The 17,125-nt window shown below is 39.0% G+C and overlaps 3 protein-coding genes across 5 annotated transcripts in view; 2 read left to right on the forward strand and 1 right to left on the reverse strand.

Moving 5' to 3' along the window:
• Positions 1-8,482, forward strand: kl (klotho). Of its 2 annotated transcripts, XM_073874399.1 has the most exons (7): positions 5-604; positions 904-1,060; positions 1,149-1,824; positions 2,571-3,081; positions 4,056-4,324; positions 6,666-7,791; positions 8,126-8,482. In XM_073874399.1, exons 3-7 carry the CDS (start codon positions 1,258-1,260, stop codon positions 8,464-8,466), a joined length of 2,814 nt encoding a protein of 937 aa, XP_073730500.1. In that variant the 5' UTR covers positions 5-604; positions 904-1,060; positions 1,149-1,257; the 3' UTR covers positions 8,467-8,482. The 2 variants fall into 2 exon arrangements, with proteins under 2 accessions (XP_055064114.2, XP_073730500.1); XM_055208139.2 differs by having other exon boundaries at positions 1-604; positions 904-1,824.
• Positions 8,483-10,202: 1,720 nt separating this feature from the next.
• On the reverse strand, positions 10,203-12,459 carry rfc3 (replication factor C (activator 1) 3). Its single transcript, XM_055208143.2, has 9 exons — positions 12,243-12,459; positions 11,852-11,989; positions 11,699-11,766; positions 11,492-11,589; positions 11,196-11,377; positions 10,935-11,071; positions 10,759-10,857; positions 10,596-10,665; positions 10,203-10,466 (listed from the first exon to the last, which is right to left on the reverse strand). Exons 1-9 carry the CDS (start codon positions 12,327-12,329, stop codon positions 10,275-10,277), a joined length of 1,071 nt encoding a protein of 356 aa, XP_055064118.1. The 5' UTR covers positions 12,330-12,459; the 3' UTR covers positions 10,203-10,274.
• Positions 12,460-12,979: 520 nt separating this feature from the next.
• Positions 12,980-17,125, forward strand: part of stard13a (StAR related lipid transfer domain containing 13a) — a 73,025-nt gene continuing 68,879 nt past the window's right edge. For both annotated transcript variants that reach the window (XM_073874400.1, XM_073874401.1), the window contains exon 1: positions 12,980-13,153. The gene's annotated coding sequence lies outside the window, so the exon portion shown is untranslated. The remainder of the gene's footprint in view (positions 13,154-17,125) is intronic.

Raw genomic sequence — 17,125 nt, forward strand, 5'->3', positions numbered from 1 at the left:
CTAAAGATTCAACATTCTGATTTCACTACACGTCTTACATGGCTACAAACACGTTTTTAAATCAAGAATGTTCTCCTGTATCTCTCTGCTTGTCTTAAAGCTGAAGCTACACTATGAATCATTCAGTTATAACCTTTACAAATGTTTACGTCAGTGAAATCCAATACTAATGATTTTAGAGGATGCGGGTAATTGTTATATGGAAAATCCATTATGCATCGAGGGCCAACATAAATTAACATAACAGCTGACCTTTAACAGATGATTGAGTTGCAATGATTGAGCAAACACTCACACCTGTGATTTCCCCTTACCTAGATGGCACAAAGTAAGACAGGTGCTCAGAATCGGCACCATGCATTTCCAATTTAAATATGCATTACTGTCTTATGTTGAATAGCAGTCATAAATTCTTTAATTTGTTCAATTATGTACATAGGTGACCGAGGTGTCTGCAATACTGATGCTTTGCTTGAGTCAGATTGCATTTGTACTCACCCCTTCAGGAGGCCGAACGCGTGGCTTAAAGCAAATTAAATTATCTGAGAGAACATTACCATATTATATTTGCTAATGTTATTGTTGGCACTGGACAGGAAAACAGGTGCGTGTGATTTTTAGCCTTTCAGATGGAGAGGCTTTTCTTTGTACATATCTTTAATGATTCAAATCAAACTTTGATGACCCTATTTCATTTAATTGATCAATGTTTTATAAAGACTATGTTCTTTTTCATTTCTGAACTGTTTAATATAAAAGTAAGTGTGCTACTGAATAACCAATTTGGATAACTGGGTGATTCATGTGTAACATTAAACATGTTAAGCATTTGAAGGCCACACGTGTAACCAAATAATGTTTGTATGTCTATAATCTAACAATCATATTTTCCCAATCATACAGAGGAAAGTTATTGTGTGGCCTGAAATAGCACAGTGCTTGGATACCTATTTATGCATCAAGTGTCTGGGTAATAATTAATAGATTTCCTGAGAGGACAAAAAAGGCTCAGATGGGGCCATGAGTGGGTTATGCCACAGTTGTGACCGCAAAGAGTAAGGTAAGAGACTCTCTTTTCATTGTACTACAATCAGGTTCTCTTACGCTATGCCAGTTACATGGATTTTTTGGGCATTCATGTTGTTCAGTCAAACAGCAGCTGATCCTGGCGCCGGACTGCAGACATGGGATAGATTTAGCAAACTTCCATATCCCGGTGATAAAGCTTTCCTTTATGACACTTTCCCCGAAAAGTTCATGTGGGCTGTCGGCACCGCTGCGTATTCAGTGGAGGGAGCGTGGGAGAAAGACGGGAAGGGAAAGTCTATCTGGGACACTTTTACGCGCGGAGGGACCCGTGTATCCAGAGGAGACGTGGGCAGTGACAGTTATCACAACATCCAAGCGGATCTCCGAGCCCTGCAGCAACTGAGAGTCAGTCACTATCGGTTTTCTCTGTCCTGGCCACGAATTTTCTCCAACGGCACCAAAGAAAGCTACAATGAAAAGGGTGTGTGGTATTATAAAAACCTAATTCGTGGATTAAAGGAGATTAAAGTGCAACCTGTTGTAACTTTATATCATTGGGACCTACCTGACAATTTGCAGACGCACTTCGGAGGCTGGAACAGTTCGGTTATGGTTGACCTGTTTAGAGATTACGCAGATTTTTGCTTTAAAACTTTCGGATCAGATGTGAAATTTTGGATTACTATCGACAATCCTTTTATTGTGTCCTGGCATGGATACGGAACTGGGGTTGTGGCTCCTGGTATCAAGAATGACTCGGATTTGCCTTTCAGGGTTGGACACAATCTTTTGAAGGTAACTATAGTACAAATCTTACAGATGTTTATGTATTTGTCTATTATTTGAGACCCTGTCTCTGAAAGAAATTTTAGTCGTTCTAATGGATCATATGTATTGGTTTTAATGGAAACTACAGTGGTCTTTGTGTGTCTTTTAATGGTAATGTGTTGGCTCCTATTGGTGGGATGTTATCCGACGAATGGGAACCAATTAAACACGTCAATGTAAAAAAAATTATGTTACTTTAAAGAGACACAAGGCAGCATTTTTATGTTAATAAATCATCTTCGTAAGTCTGTATATAGTTAAATGACTCATTACATGACGAATGAAGACTCTCTCGCCCGCCCCTACCGTCTGTAGGAAGAATACCCCACTTGCAAGTTCGCTGTATCCGACCCGGTGTCCTTCAGTCTCGTAAAGTCTCAGATATAGAAAGCATTTACTCCCAGACACTAGGGGGAGCTAGTAGAGAAATAATACTCAGACTTGCCTTGTGTCCCTTTAACTTAAGAAATTAATTTAAACAATTGCAACTTATAAGTTATGTCAACTTATCATGTCAAAACTTAAAATAGCAGGTTGAATTGACATGCAACACCAAGTTTTTAATTTATACTGGAATAAGTCATATTTCAATAAAGAAATTATGTAATGGTTTTAATGGTAAACAACTTAAAATGGTAAACCATTAGAATCTATCTAGGTTTTGTCACTTTTGAGACTTTTGATATACTGTATTATGTTTGGTTGTTGTCCAGGCACACGCTGCAGTTTGGCACCTGTATGATGAGAGATATCGTGCCAGCCAGGGAGGGAAAGTATCCATGGCTCTAGCTTCACATTGGATCAAACCAAGCAGAACCAGTCAGGAGAACCGCAGGGCGTGCCAGTGCTCTCTGGATTTCGTGCTCGGCTGGTTTGCCCGTCCGCTGTTTGTGGACGGAGATTATCCACCATGCATGAAACGCAATCTGACCCACAGACTACCGTCCTTTACAGAGGCCGAGCGCGTGTACATTAACGGCACGGCTGATTTCTTTGCTCTTTCTCACGGTCCGGCACTTAGTTTTCAGCTGATCAATGACAGCCTGCGCTTCGCCCAGACAGAAGACCTGGACCTGAGGATGCTGCTGTATTGGGTCCATGCTGAATATAACAACCCGCCCATCTTTGTGGCTGAGAGCGGTTGGTATGGAAGTGGCAATACGACCACGAAGGATGCCAAGCACATGTACTATCTGAAGCGCTTTATTATGGAGACTCTGAAAGGTAGATTGACAGACTAAAGTATATTTAATAAAATGTTCACGAATGATACAATATGACAAATCTGTCAGAAGAAGAAATGGTCAAAATATGTACCCCAGCTTGACCATTTCAAAAGTACATGTTTATATTAGTACCTCAGAGGTACATACTTATTTATACCTCAAAGATACATTTTAGTAACTTAGAGGTACATATTGATACTAAATATATACTGTACATATATCTACACTGTAAAAATGCAGCTTTTTAAGTTAAACCAACTTGGTTATGCTAGTCAATTCAAGCTACTTTTTTACATTTTGACTTGTGATAGTTGACACAACTTATAAAAACAAGTTGAAATTGTTTTAATTAATTTGTTAAGTTAAAGTAACATAAAAACAAATGTTGATTTGATATCATTTTTATAGTGTAATGGTACATAGTAGGACCTTTTTAAAGGGTTCTGCCCCAGTGATAGGGGTACATATTTATTTTTTGACCAGTGTGGCACAAATGTTTCACTTATAAAAAAATTTAAAGAACCAACTTTTAATGGGTAATGAGGCGTGGTAAAATGTACAGAGTCCAAATGTTTAAAACGACTAGAGGAAACTTTCCATCTAACATTATTCTTAATATTTGTAAGTGCAGATTATAAAACCGGCATAAGAAAAGTAAATGTGAATTTTTAATGTTTTTGTGTGAAACCATCAGATATTTTTTATACTGGTGTTTTATAAAGCATTTTGTTTGCTTCAGTAAAAGTGATTTTTTTTACAAAAGATTAATTTTTTATTACTGACATAAAAATGGGCAGAATCTTAAATATTTCTCAGTAATCTGACGTAAATCTTTAAGCTTTCTGCTTTGTTTTAGAATTTGAATTCTAGATTTGTATTGTGGACTGAGACTATTCATTGTGATTTTTAAAATTATAATATTTCTCCTTATGTGTTGTACTTTGATATGTGCTCCTTTTGTTCTCTTTACAGCCATTCGCTTTGACCGTGTAAATGTGATCGGCTACACGGCCTGGTCTCTGTTGGACGGATACGAGTGGTACCGTGAATATGGAATACGTCGAGGGCTTTTCTATGTAGATTTTAACACACCTGACCTTAAAAGAGAACCAAAGACGTCTGCCACTTTCTATAGCAAACTCATCGAGAAGAACGGCTTCCCTCAGCTGCCTGAGAACCGACCGGCACAGGGCATCTTCTCCTGCGACTTTGCCTGGGGTGTGGCTGCCAACTCCATACAGGTACCACTTGTCCTGTTTGACTGGTTTGCGTGTTTAAGAATGGCAGACAATTTTATCCAAAGCGATTACAAAGTATAAATATTTTTCCTGGGGTTCAAACCCTTGACCTTTTACGTTGTGAATGCAATGCTCTACCACTGAGCTATACAGGAGCACATTTTTAATCAATATAAGTAATGAGAGTCATCATTACATTAAAGGTGCACTGTGTAGATTTGTGGTGATACTCTATATCGCCACCAACCGCTCAGTCCACAGCTCACATCTCCCTTTCGAAATGCAATGAGAAGCTACGGTAGCCACCACAGGACAAACACGTCATCGTCTGAGACAACGTAGTGACAAAACGCATTTTGTCCACGGCTGCTGTAGAAACATGCTTTACTTCCATGTAAGGAGACCCGCGTTGTATGTAGATAAAACCGGCTCATTGTAAGATAATAAAAACAATACTGTTCATTTTGTAAGGTCTTTATCACCACTGATAATATAGTTATGTAAATTATTTTGCACCTGCAAAGAGATCCTTCTAAAAGTTACACATTGCACCTTTAAGTTAACTTTATTTAACTTTCTAACAGTGAAAGTGATCTCAAAACAGGTCTACTGCACCTTATTAAAGTTCACGTTTTTCCTGATCCCATTTTTTAAACCCTAGTTAGTGTGTAATGTTGCTATAATAGCATAAATAATAGCTGTAAAATAATAAAGCTCATTGCCAGGCGATATATTTTCTTTAACAGAATTTGCCTTTCAAAGCCTACAGCAATCTACTTCCTGCTTTAATGACATCACTAGAACAGTTTTTTGACTAAACTCCACCCACAGGAATACGTCAGTCGCCAGCTAAGCTAACGGCAAGCTAAGCTGCTATCGAATCACAACACAGTAAACAAACTACACAATCAGAACTCGATACGCATTTCTGAAGGAGGGACTTCATAGAACAAGGAAGACATCAGCCCCGTTTTGAGGACAGTGAAAAGCGCGCTATACAGATAAGTAAATTGTGTGATAAATACCGCAGGTTTTTTTTGCGCACTGTAAACATAATCAAAGCTTCAAAAACACAGAAAGAACGGGACCTTTAACTCTTTCCACACCTTTGACTTTCCTGCCTAGAAAACGCTTCCCTGCCAATAATGAGTTTTTACTGCACTCCATATTTCCGATATTATCCACCAGGTGGCGCTCTTACCCAACTTTCAAAACACTGAAGCATCCACTAAATGTGCGTTCACACCAGGCGTGGAAAAGGCGGCAAAAACGCGTTATTTGTGTGTAGTTGGACGCTTGAACATTTTGAGTTTACTCGCGCGTGAAATTTTAGTCATTCAAAACATTCACGCATAAATTTGCATCATGTTTACTCAAATTGGATAAACGTACCAGATTACTCGACCTCCTCACTCACTTTCTTCCAAACAAGATCCTTTTAATTCCTGTAAAAGTACGAAGATGTCTCGTGTAGCGTTGATGATTGTCCTCCATTGTTGTTTTGTTTTTCTGCCTTCACTCGCTTCCTGTAATCACGTCACTACTAGAACAAGCTCCTGATTGGTTAACGCAGTGCGAAAATCCGCCAAAATCATGCAGCAAAGCTCAATTCGCGCGAAACGCGCCACAGGATGCCTATTCGTGTCTTTGCAATGTATTAACATGTAAATCACTCGCGCTTGTCGCCTCTTCTGCGTCTGGTGTGAACGCACCATGAGGCCAAACAGTAAAAACTCTGTGTATGTTTTGATCATGGTTCTGAATTTGATCTTTAACAAAAGACCTTCACAAAAATGCAATTATCTTTGCTTTAGCTTTTTGCTCAATTTTTTTTGAAGAAACCCATATTTGAGAGGTGATGAAAAGAGAACAAATGAAAGCAGAAAGTCTTTTCTTTCAAAATCATATAAAAATGCTGCCACTGGCTGGTAACTTTTTTTAAATGCTGGCAGGGAGAGAGTTAAACTTAAAGCAGTGTACTTGCTTTGTACACTGTGGTCCAGCAAATCAAACTGATTTCATTGTTCTTGTTTGTCCCATCAGACATTTGTGAGTAGGAGGATTCAAAGTTCATTTTTATAAAACCCTGAACCTATGTGCATCATATGGTGTTTAGCTTTAAACTTTGACCTCTGATCAAACATTGATGCACACATGAAAGATCTTTTGGGAACATTTTCTAAACCATTTCTTTTTGCATTAATTTAATCTACAGTATATGACATAGAAACTATCATTGTATCTAAATGTGCTGGTGTATAGCACTGTAAGTCGCTTTGGATAAAAGCATCTGCCAAATGCGTAAATATAAAATCACTTAAGTGTTCTCTGATTTGTTTTGAAGGTTGATACCACACCTACCCAGTTTGTAGACCCTAGCATATACATCTGGAACATTTCTGGTAACGGAGAGCTGCGAAAGCTCCCGGGAGTGCAGGTGTCCCCTACTCGCAGGGTACGGCATTGTGCCGACTATGCCAGCATCCGGCAGCAGGTGTCTGACGTGCAACGCATGCAGGTGTCTCACTTTCACTTTTCCCTCAACTGGTCCTCCATCGTCCCATCGGGCCGAGTGTCTGACGCAAATGAAACACTGCTAAGCTACTACCATTGCTTTGTCAGTGAGCTACGAAAGGTTAACGTAACCCCAGTTGTGACCCTTTGGCACCACACTGGGAAACTGTCCAGCTTGCCTGCCTCAATGGAGGCCAATGGAGGCTGGCAGAGCGATAAAACACTCCAGGGCTTTGCGGACTACGCCAGGCTGTGCTTCCAACGACTCGGAGCTCACGTCAAGCTGTGGATCACTCTCAACGAACCCAACGATGAAGATCTTGAGTACGCAGTGGGTCACCAACTGCTCCGTGCCCATGCTTTAGCATGGCACGTGTATGATACGGAGTTTCGTAAAGCTCAAGGTGGCCAGGCGTCTCTGGTTCTTCACATGGATTGGGTCGAGCCTGCATTTTCCTTTAACCGGGAAGATGTGGAACCTGCAAACCGAGTTTTGGACTTTCGCGTGGGTTGGTTTGCAGAGCCCATATTTGGCACCGGCGATTACCCCACGGTGATGCGAAGCTGGCTACAACAGCGTAACAACATCGACCTCTTCAACTTCCACTTACCGGCGTTCAGCGAAGACGATTGCCGGCTGGTTAAAGGTACTTACGATTTCTTCGCCATCAGCCACTTTACCACCTCTATGGTATATGATGGAGTCGAAGACAAGTACACTTTTAAAGACAAGCTCCAGGTACAACTAATTTCTGATGTTACTTGGATCATGTCACCGAGACGCAACTCACCTGTGGTCCCCTGGGGTCTTCGCAAGGCGCTGAATTGGGTCAACTCTCGATATAAAGGTGTTCCCATTTACGTGATGGCCAATGGGGTTCAAGAAGACACCGCTAGGTTTAAGGACAGCTTGCGCGTCTACTACCTTTACAACTACATTAACGAGGCTTTAAAAGGTAAGCCACCTTAAAAAAATTGTTTGTTAGTATGAAATAGGTCAAGCAGGCTTTAAGTTCAGATTATCAAAACCGTGCCATCTCTGTTTAGGGGCGCAAAGCTCACACTGCACACATGCAACCACACGCAATGGTTTAATCATTAAGCAAAAATCTAGGGAAACGGTTTGCTGACCGCAGCAAAAACTCTGAACTTGAGCGGCTAACATCAAAAATATTTGCTTACTATTTTCAAACACTAGCAAGGTTTAATTCACCTTATCATCAGTTTGCTTTACAGTTACGTCACAGGGTTTCAGGCCAGCTGTTTTCTAACCTCTGGCTTGTTTTTCAGCATACACACTGGACGGGGTCAATCTGAAGGGATATTTCGCATATGCGTTCGACGACCGACACGATCCGGGTTTCGGAATGTACGGTCACGTGCAAGAGGAGGTCATTTTAAAATCTTCACTGGCCCATTATAAAAACATCATCAATCGTAATGGCTTTCCTACCTATGGGGCGTCTTATCAACAGTGTACCCATCCCCCTGTGTCATGCTCCGAGTGTTACGTCCTTGCTAAACAACCTGTCGTGGGCTTTTTATCTCTAGTGGGCTCATGCATGCTTATCACAATGTGCCTTATTGTTTACTATGGAATCAAAAGGCACGCATTAGCCATCAAACAATGAAAGCAAGTCATACAGTGCACTGTAAAAAAACTTTGCTGCCTTAATTTTTTTGTTAAATCAACTCAGATTTACAAGTCATGTCAACAGAGATGAGTTGTCACAACTTATGAAATATAGTTGAGAACAGTCAACTTAATTTTATAAGTTATAAAAACTCAGCTGTAGTTATAACATCTCATCTCTAGATAGATAAATAATAGTAAGTTGAAATGACTAGTAAATCCGAGTTGATTCAACAAAAAATTTGAAAGCAGCAAAGTATTTTTTACAGTGTACTTTTTTTTTCAGTGGACTAATCTGTTATTTCTTTTTATTTATTTGTTTTATTCATGGTTTGTGTATTGTGTTCATGAAAAGAATATACATAGAATAATATAAAGTATTATGGTAATATTTGTGTAACTCACGCACTTCTTAATGGATATTACAGGAGGAAAGACCAAGCTATTTATTTAATGTAAAGAACAATATTTATTTGTTTGTTCAAGTTTGGCTTGCAAGCTGTAAATAAGGCAAGAAGAATTTGTACATATTCAGAGAACTGTGTCATGGTTAGTTGACCGGGCGGTTTTCCGGACAGGGTTTAGGTTAATCCAGGACTAGGCCTTATTAATATTAGGTCATATGTTAAAATTAAACAGGACAAGGTGTTTTAAAGTTAAAGCAGCTCAAACGTGCATTTCAGTCTGGGACTAAGATAAGCCCGGTCTCGGAAACTGCCCCTAAGTGATCTCATATATAATTTGTTATAGATCAATGGTTCCCAACCTGGGGTCCACATACCCCTTAAATGGGACACCAGAGTTCACTAAAGGCTTTGAGGTCAAATGAAAATGCATATAAATGTTCCACCAATAATTTTAAATATAACAAATATTTTTAAAGATTAGGCTAAATAAGGAAGTTAAAATATTTTATTATGTAAAATGGTAAATATTAATACCTATAATATTTACGATTCCAACCGTCGGGTATAAAATATGTGCAGCTAGAGGGTTGGGGGCTCAGATTGTTGCATATGCAGGGGGGTCCCAAGGAAAAAGGTTGGGAAGCACTGTTATTATAGCTGATTAGGCATGCATGTTGTATTTATGTCATAGTATGCTAACAAATTCATTTATGACTTTTCAAATGTTTATACTAGTGTCGCATTTATTGGTGACACTAAACCACAAAATCAGTCATAATGGTCTTTTTAAATTTATACTACATAAATAAGCTTTCCATTAATGTATGGTTTGTTAGAATAGGACAATATTTGGCCAAGATGCAACTATTTGAAAATTGAATGGTGCAAAATGTTTAATATTTAGAATAACACCTTCAAATACAGTAATTTAATTATTAAACATACATTTATGATATATTTATAATAGAAAATTACAAAAAAATATAATGATCTTTACCTAATATCCTAATGATTTTTTGCATAAAATGACAATTTTGATCCACACAAATGTATTATTAACTATTGCTACAAATATACCCGTGTGACTTGTGATTGGTTTTGTGCTCCAGGGTCAGTTTTTTTTGTAAAGTATCTAATCACTGTTGTATAGAATTGTTAAGAATAAACTAATTTTCAAGGCAAGTTTTATTTATATCTGCAATATTCCTGTAAACTTTTTGATTTTTCTGTTTGAATAGGACACATCTTTGTTTTTATTATGACTTTAATTCAATATTTTCCATGACTAATGATACCCTTCGATTACATTACAAACGACCATAACAGCTTTTGAAAATGACTTTTATTATGAAATACAATGTTATCAAATATATCTTATTTTTTACTAGGTTATAGTGGCTCAGAACATAAAGTTGTCAAGTCCATCTTCCATAAACTTCTTGTAGATCGCCATGAATTTAGCAACAAATGCCTCCAGGTGGTAGATAGCTTTGTTCCCCAGCTGCAGCCTGTGTTCGTAGTATGCTGCCATCTGAGACACATCGGCTTTCAGGTGTCCATCACAGTTTCCAAGCAACTCTGTCACCAGTCCCTGAAATACCAGACAAGTAGCAGTTTTACTACAGTAATCAGTCATCATGGGTAAATTATATTTACCAGTTGATCTCATTGTAATTAATTAATTTTACAGAATAAAACACTGAAATGAAGGCAACTTTACCTTCATGATAATATCTGGTGGGATGCAGTGAGTTAGAAGTTCATACAATCGTGCACGAACCTCCAGAAGCCTGTAAAAGCATAGAACACAACAATGGAGATGTCAGCAAAATACAGCAGTTTTCAAAAAAGCAAGTGAATTAGTTCATGTAGATGTGTTTGACCTCTGAGGACTCTGCTGGCTGACTATAGCATTAGCCGTTTCTCTCAGATACACTTCCCAGTCTGTCTCAGGGATGTCCTGGTCTGGAGAGAACGGATACCTGCAGAATAAAAGGTACATTTTACATTTACATGTATGTATCTGGCACACACTTTTATTCTTACGGCTCTCACTTACTGTTGAACTCTGCAGGCCTCGCACATCAGCAAAGCTTTGCGGAGATTGCGACCGGACTTCTCGGCGATCTGTTTGGCCAGCTCAGGGGGAAGCAGCAGTCCCTCTTTTTTGCACACACTTGACAGAACGCTGCACACCTGGAGGGAGGAAGATTGTATCATATTCAGGGGTCAAGCAAAACACATCTCGCAATGCATTACAACTTTGCACTTTTTAAAAACAAAAAAGGGTATTTTATAATTACAGGAAGTGCAAGCTCACCTCTTCCACACTTGGTAGAGGGACTCTCACAGCCAGGCACCTGCTCCTGATCGGGCCGATCACTTTTGAGGTCGAGTTACAGTACAGGATTAGTCGGCAAGTGGACATGTACTTCTCCATGGTACGGCGCAGGGCATGCTGTGCATCTTTAGTGAGCCGGTCCACTTCTGTCAGTAGCACCACTGTGATTATATCACAGATAACATTATTACCAATACAAGTCATTGTGGTTTATGTCTCCTTAACAGATTAATGATCTAACATGTAATGTATAACATCTCTGAACAAACCCGAACCTTTGAACTCCCTCTGAGCGCTGGACTGAATCTGCTGAGACTGAGCCACAGTTTTTATGAGCTCCTGAATAACCACACGGTCACTGTTCCCGGCATCACTTGAGGAAAAAACAAACCAAATGTGAGAGATAGAACCAAACTTGGAAATTTCTTGGTTTTTAGATTGAGGTCCCATGGCACTGTTATTGAATTTAAAGTTTGCATTACCTTGGATTCACTTCTAAATGGTAGTTGCTGGCAATGGTGTTTATTTCAAGTTTCTTTTTAGAGGGTGTCTACAACAGAAAGAGACAAGACAAAAAGCTTTATGGTTACTTTTTGTTCAAAGTGTCTGATGTTAGTGTTTTTGTAAATAAATACCGTGATTGTCTGGTGCTCAATTCTGAGTTTCTCGACCCCGGGACCGTACAGCTCTCGGAGCAGACACATGATGCGGGTTTTCTTTCCAGCACCAGAAGGGCCATAAACCAACAAGTGTGGAAAGTCACCACACTGGACCTGCAAAATTAAACGGTTAGCTATAACTACATGATCTAACTATGTATCTCCAGGCAGCATTATGAACTTATAATGTTTATTGTAGCATATATTACATCATAACTGTTTGCAATTGTAAATAAGCAGTTTTTTCAACAAGGGAACTGAATTTAACGCAGTAAATTAAACTCCATTAGATTTTGTTTCTGAAGTAACGTTACAGTGAATTCTTTTTCGATTTCATCTTCTCGTGATGGTTGCACTCTTAACTTACCAGATTTTTGAGTTGACTCGCTTGCTCCTTGTGATAGTCGAGTTTAGCCAAGGACGATGGTCTGTATTTGTCGACCCATAAACTCATTTTGCGTTTTTTATGCGAGAAATATCACTCCTGTATAAATTAAATCCAATGTTATTGTATGCCGCCCGCTCCCGCGAAACATAAACCCGCGCAGCGCGCTGTCAATATACAAAACTACAGGCAGCGCAGAGGGACATTCACCGTCTTCGCGTTTTGTAAAATCCACCACTCGCTGGGTGAAATTCAACCGGAGCTGCGCAGAAAGATCGGTGTATGACATCAAGTATCGCGAGATAGAAATATTGCTGTCGAATTGATCTCGCGGTACTTTATGTCATAGGCCGATCAGCCTGCGCATCGCCGCATATAGTTACCACTCCTGTCCTGCATAAACCATAACATCGCCATGCCCGCATTTTTAGGGTCATGGCTAGAAGTGATACAGCTACGGCCATAATCCCGTGAAATCTCGCCGGATGAGCGCAGTTTTCATTCTAATTTGACCCGCAAACCTAACCCTAATCTAAACTTTTATGGGATTTAACATGTAGCTATATCATTTATAGACATAACCGCTGTTTTTAACCAAATCCTACCGTAAGATTTATTCATACCAAACCTAACCCTAAACTCAACATCTCGCGAGCTTTGGCCGTAGCTGTATCCCTCTAACCAGAACCCACTTTAAGGCTACTTCACACCTCCTCAACATACGACAATAACATTGGATCGACATGGATTTATATTCTCACAACCGTCATGTTCACATTTCGCCAACAAACACCAGGCAATAAACCTGCGTGTGGTCACTGCACACAGACATCAAGAGCTTATGGTTACTAGTCTCCATTTATTCCACAAATATGGCATCAGCATGTGAAACTGTGAGTTGGTTTAAATTTTTGACACCCTCGATGCTAAATGGCAACATCGTTTTAAAATGTTAGTATTTTAAACGTTTTAAAACATAGCGTATCTATCATAAAATACAGTATGCATGCAGGGGATGTGTTTAAATTACCACTAGATGGCAGGAACAGTCCGAAACAGTGGCCGTTTATCAAACGGAAGGATGCATCCTTCGGAGGTCGCATTTGTAGGCTGCATACGCGCTATATCAAAGACTTCGTTATTTCAGAATATTAACAATTATAAAGTTTACTATTATTCTTAGTTAATCGTAAAATGTTGTAATGTGCTTTTTTTACGTGCGAATGTAATTCTCAGTTAAATGAAATAAATCAGGCTGATGACGTATGCAGCCTGCATATGCTGTGCATATGCGACCTCCGGAGGATGCAGACTTCCGTTTGAGAAGAGATATGCGTCCACAATCGCAGTATCCTGTCTGCACAGTGCACACAATACAACGCAACTGCTTTACAATCTAATCAGTTGTTTAAGGTTACTAACATTTTAAAACATTGTATTGTGTCAGATTTAAATGATTTCAGTTTGCGTAGAGAGGACGGAAAACGTGAGGACGGTGAATGACTGCATGTTATTAGATCAATCTACTGAGAGTCCCAGTATTGACTTTCCCCAGCATGCACTGTAAGATTATCTTATGAATTTTGAGCAAGTACTTGTTTTTTGCCCCCTCATACTGGGGGGTACGGATAGTTTTTTGTTAAAAATATTATAATACATAAGCACATAATACAAGCACATGTCAAGCTCAAATAATGCTTACAAAGCTTATTATATATAAATACAGCTCACGTCACCATGTTTTCTTTTCACAGCAATGAATAATACATAAAGTGTTTGATTTTAAAATGCTGCATTAGCTTTATCGCTTTTAAAGATGCCAAGTAAATGTGGGTTAAACTGACAATCATTCATGTTAATTAAGTTAAATTATTCTATAATCTCATCATGTAAACTCAACTGCATCATACTGTAGCCAGACCACTGTGTTTGTCTATCAGCATGTAATTTGAGTTATTTTATGACCAGAGTAACATCAATACTCGTGCACCATAATAATGCTCTGTTCGCTCCTTATTTTTAGTGGAAATGCACTAAAGTAGACAAAGTGTTGAAGACTGTCATTGCATAACTTCTGCAATATGCCCTTTGCGTTATTGTTACAAATGCAAAATGCCTTGTGTTACATACAGTGCAATGCGGTCTGAACTAGAGTCAGGAATTTCTGCTGTATTATACATTTTTGACCAAAAGAATTCCAGGGACAGTTTTGAGGGTATGTGGTCATTTTAAACATTCTTATTTGATGACCCCTACATTCTTCTGGCACCCCCCACACACACCATTCAATCCCACCACTCATAAGCCAAAAGCACATTTCTGTCCGGGCATTAATAGCGAGACCCCCTGAATAGAATTATTGTGAGAACAGAAAGAAAGAGAGCTTTGATGCAGCAGATGTAAAAGAAAAAGAGAGCAAATTAGATTTAATGGCTCAAGTGGTCAAACTCAATAATAAACTCCTAAAAATAATCAGACCTTACTTACAGACCTTATACTGTTGTCAAAGTTTCTTAACTCCATTTGTTAAAGGTCTGTAATCTCTCAAAATAAAAGTACATATGCTGTCATTGGGGATGTACCACTTAAAAAGGTCCCATTTAGGTACATATATACACGCATTTGGTACCAATATGTACCTTTGAGGCACTAATACTGTATGTACTCTTTATGTACAGATGTGTACTTGGATACAAAGGGTACCTTGAGGGACTTGGGTCTTAAAAAATCCCTGAGTAATGGCAAAAAGATCCTTCATTTACTGCAAGCCCCTTCCTTGTTTGTCTGCAAGCCCAGATGTCCAGATTTCCAAACACACAGCTTTAGTGTGTGTAGTGTGTATGAGGGAGAGGGGCTATTTTTACTTGCTTGAGACAGGGGGAGTGAAGAGAATTCTTAAAGTGATGGAATGTGTTGAGCTATGAATTGCACAGACACATTCACATAGACACACTCAGCAGTACAGACGTACACGCAGTGCTTCAGCGTTCATTAAATGTTCATGCTGCCGCAGAGTCCACAGACTTATAGAGGATAACTCTGCCCACAGTTCATTGGCTACCTGCAGCATACAATATCAGACAAAATAATCCCAAGCTGTCACTGGGGCAGTACTCTTTAAAATGTCCTAATATAAACAATTTAGGCACAGATATGTGTACTTTAGTTACCAGTATCTACCTTTGAGATCAACCCACTTTTTAAGATCAATGAAATTGGACCCACTCACTTTTTCTCTAATTTAGCGCATATGCCTGCAGAGGGCCGTCAGTCAAATCCATTCCACCAGAGGAATGCCCTAATAAATTAAACTTCGTTCTGCGTTTTCACTACTTTCACCAACAGTACTCCCGCAACACAATAAGGTAAGCAAAGCCTCTGGGCTATAAAAACAATTGTTTAATTAAAAGGCACCAGAATACAAGGAAATGGCATCTACTCCAGTAAATGCTTTGGACCCACTCACATTTATGTTTTTGCTTCTGACGCCTATGTCTAAGGTACTAATATGGAAAAAAATTTGGTACCAATATGTGCCTTAGAGGTACTAATATGCACTCTTTGGTACCAATATGTACCTTTGAGGTACTACTGTCAAACGGTCAGTGTTCTCCTCCCGTTACGGGAGGAGAACACTGACCGTTTGACACTACCATGCAATCTTTGGTACCAATATGTAACTTAGAGGTACTAATATGCAATCTTTGGTACCAATATGTACCTTAGAGGTACTAATATGCACTTTTTGGTACCAATATGTACCTTAGAGGTACTAGCATGCAATCTTTGGTACCAATATGTACCTTAGAGGTACTAATATGCACTCTTTGGTACCAATATGTACCTTTGAGGTACAAGAATGCAATCTTTTGTACCAATATGTACCTTAGAGGTACTAATATGCACTCTTTGGTACCAATATGTAACTTAGAGGTACTAATATGCAATCTTTGGTACCAATATGTACCTCTGAGGTACTAATATGCACTCTTTGCTACCAATATGTACCTTAGAGGTACTAATATGCACTCTTTGGTACCAATATGTACCTTATAGAGTACTAATAGGCAATATTTGGTACCAATATGTACCTTAGAGTTACTAATATGCACTCTTTGGTACCAATATGTACCTTTGAGGTACTAATATGCACTCTTTGGTACCAATATGTACCTCTGAGGTACTAGCATGCACTCTTTAGTACCAACATGCACCTTAGAGGTACTAATATGCACTCTTTGGTACCAATATGTACCTCTGAGGTACCCATATGCAATCTATGGTAGCAATATGTACCTCTGAGGGACTAACATGCACTCTTTGCTACCGAAATGTACCTTAGAGGTACTAATATGCAATCTTTGGTACCAATATGTACCTTAGAGGTACTAGCATACACTTTTTAGTACCAACATGTACCTTAGAGGTTCTAATATGCACTCTTTGGTACCAATATGTACCTCTGAGGTACTAATATGCACTCTTTGGTACCAATTTGTACCTTAGCGGTACTAATATGCACTCTTTGCTACCAATATGTACCTTATAGAGTACTAATAGGCAATCTTTGGTACCAATATGTACCTCTGAGGTACTGATATGCGCTATTTGGTACAAATATCTACCTCTGAGGTGCCAATATGCACTCTTTGGTACCAATATGTACCTTTAAGGTGCTAATATGCACTCTTTTGTGCAAATATCTATCTCTGAGGTACCAATATGCAATCTTTGGTACCAATATGTACCTCTGAGGTGCTAATATGCACTTTTTGGTACCAATATGTACCTTAGAGGTACTAGCATGCACTCTTTGGTACCAATATGTACCTCTGAGGTACTAATATGCACTCTTTGCTACCAAT

The sequence above is a fragment of the Misgurnus anguillicaudatus genome, chromosome 12 (assembly GCF_027580225.2).
Source record: "Misgurnus anguillicaudatus chromosome 12, ASM2758022v2, whole genome shotgun sequence".
NCBI lineage: Eukaryota > Metazoa > Chordata > Actinopteri > Cypriniformes > Cobitidae > Misgurnus > Misgurnus anguillicaudatus.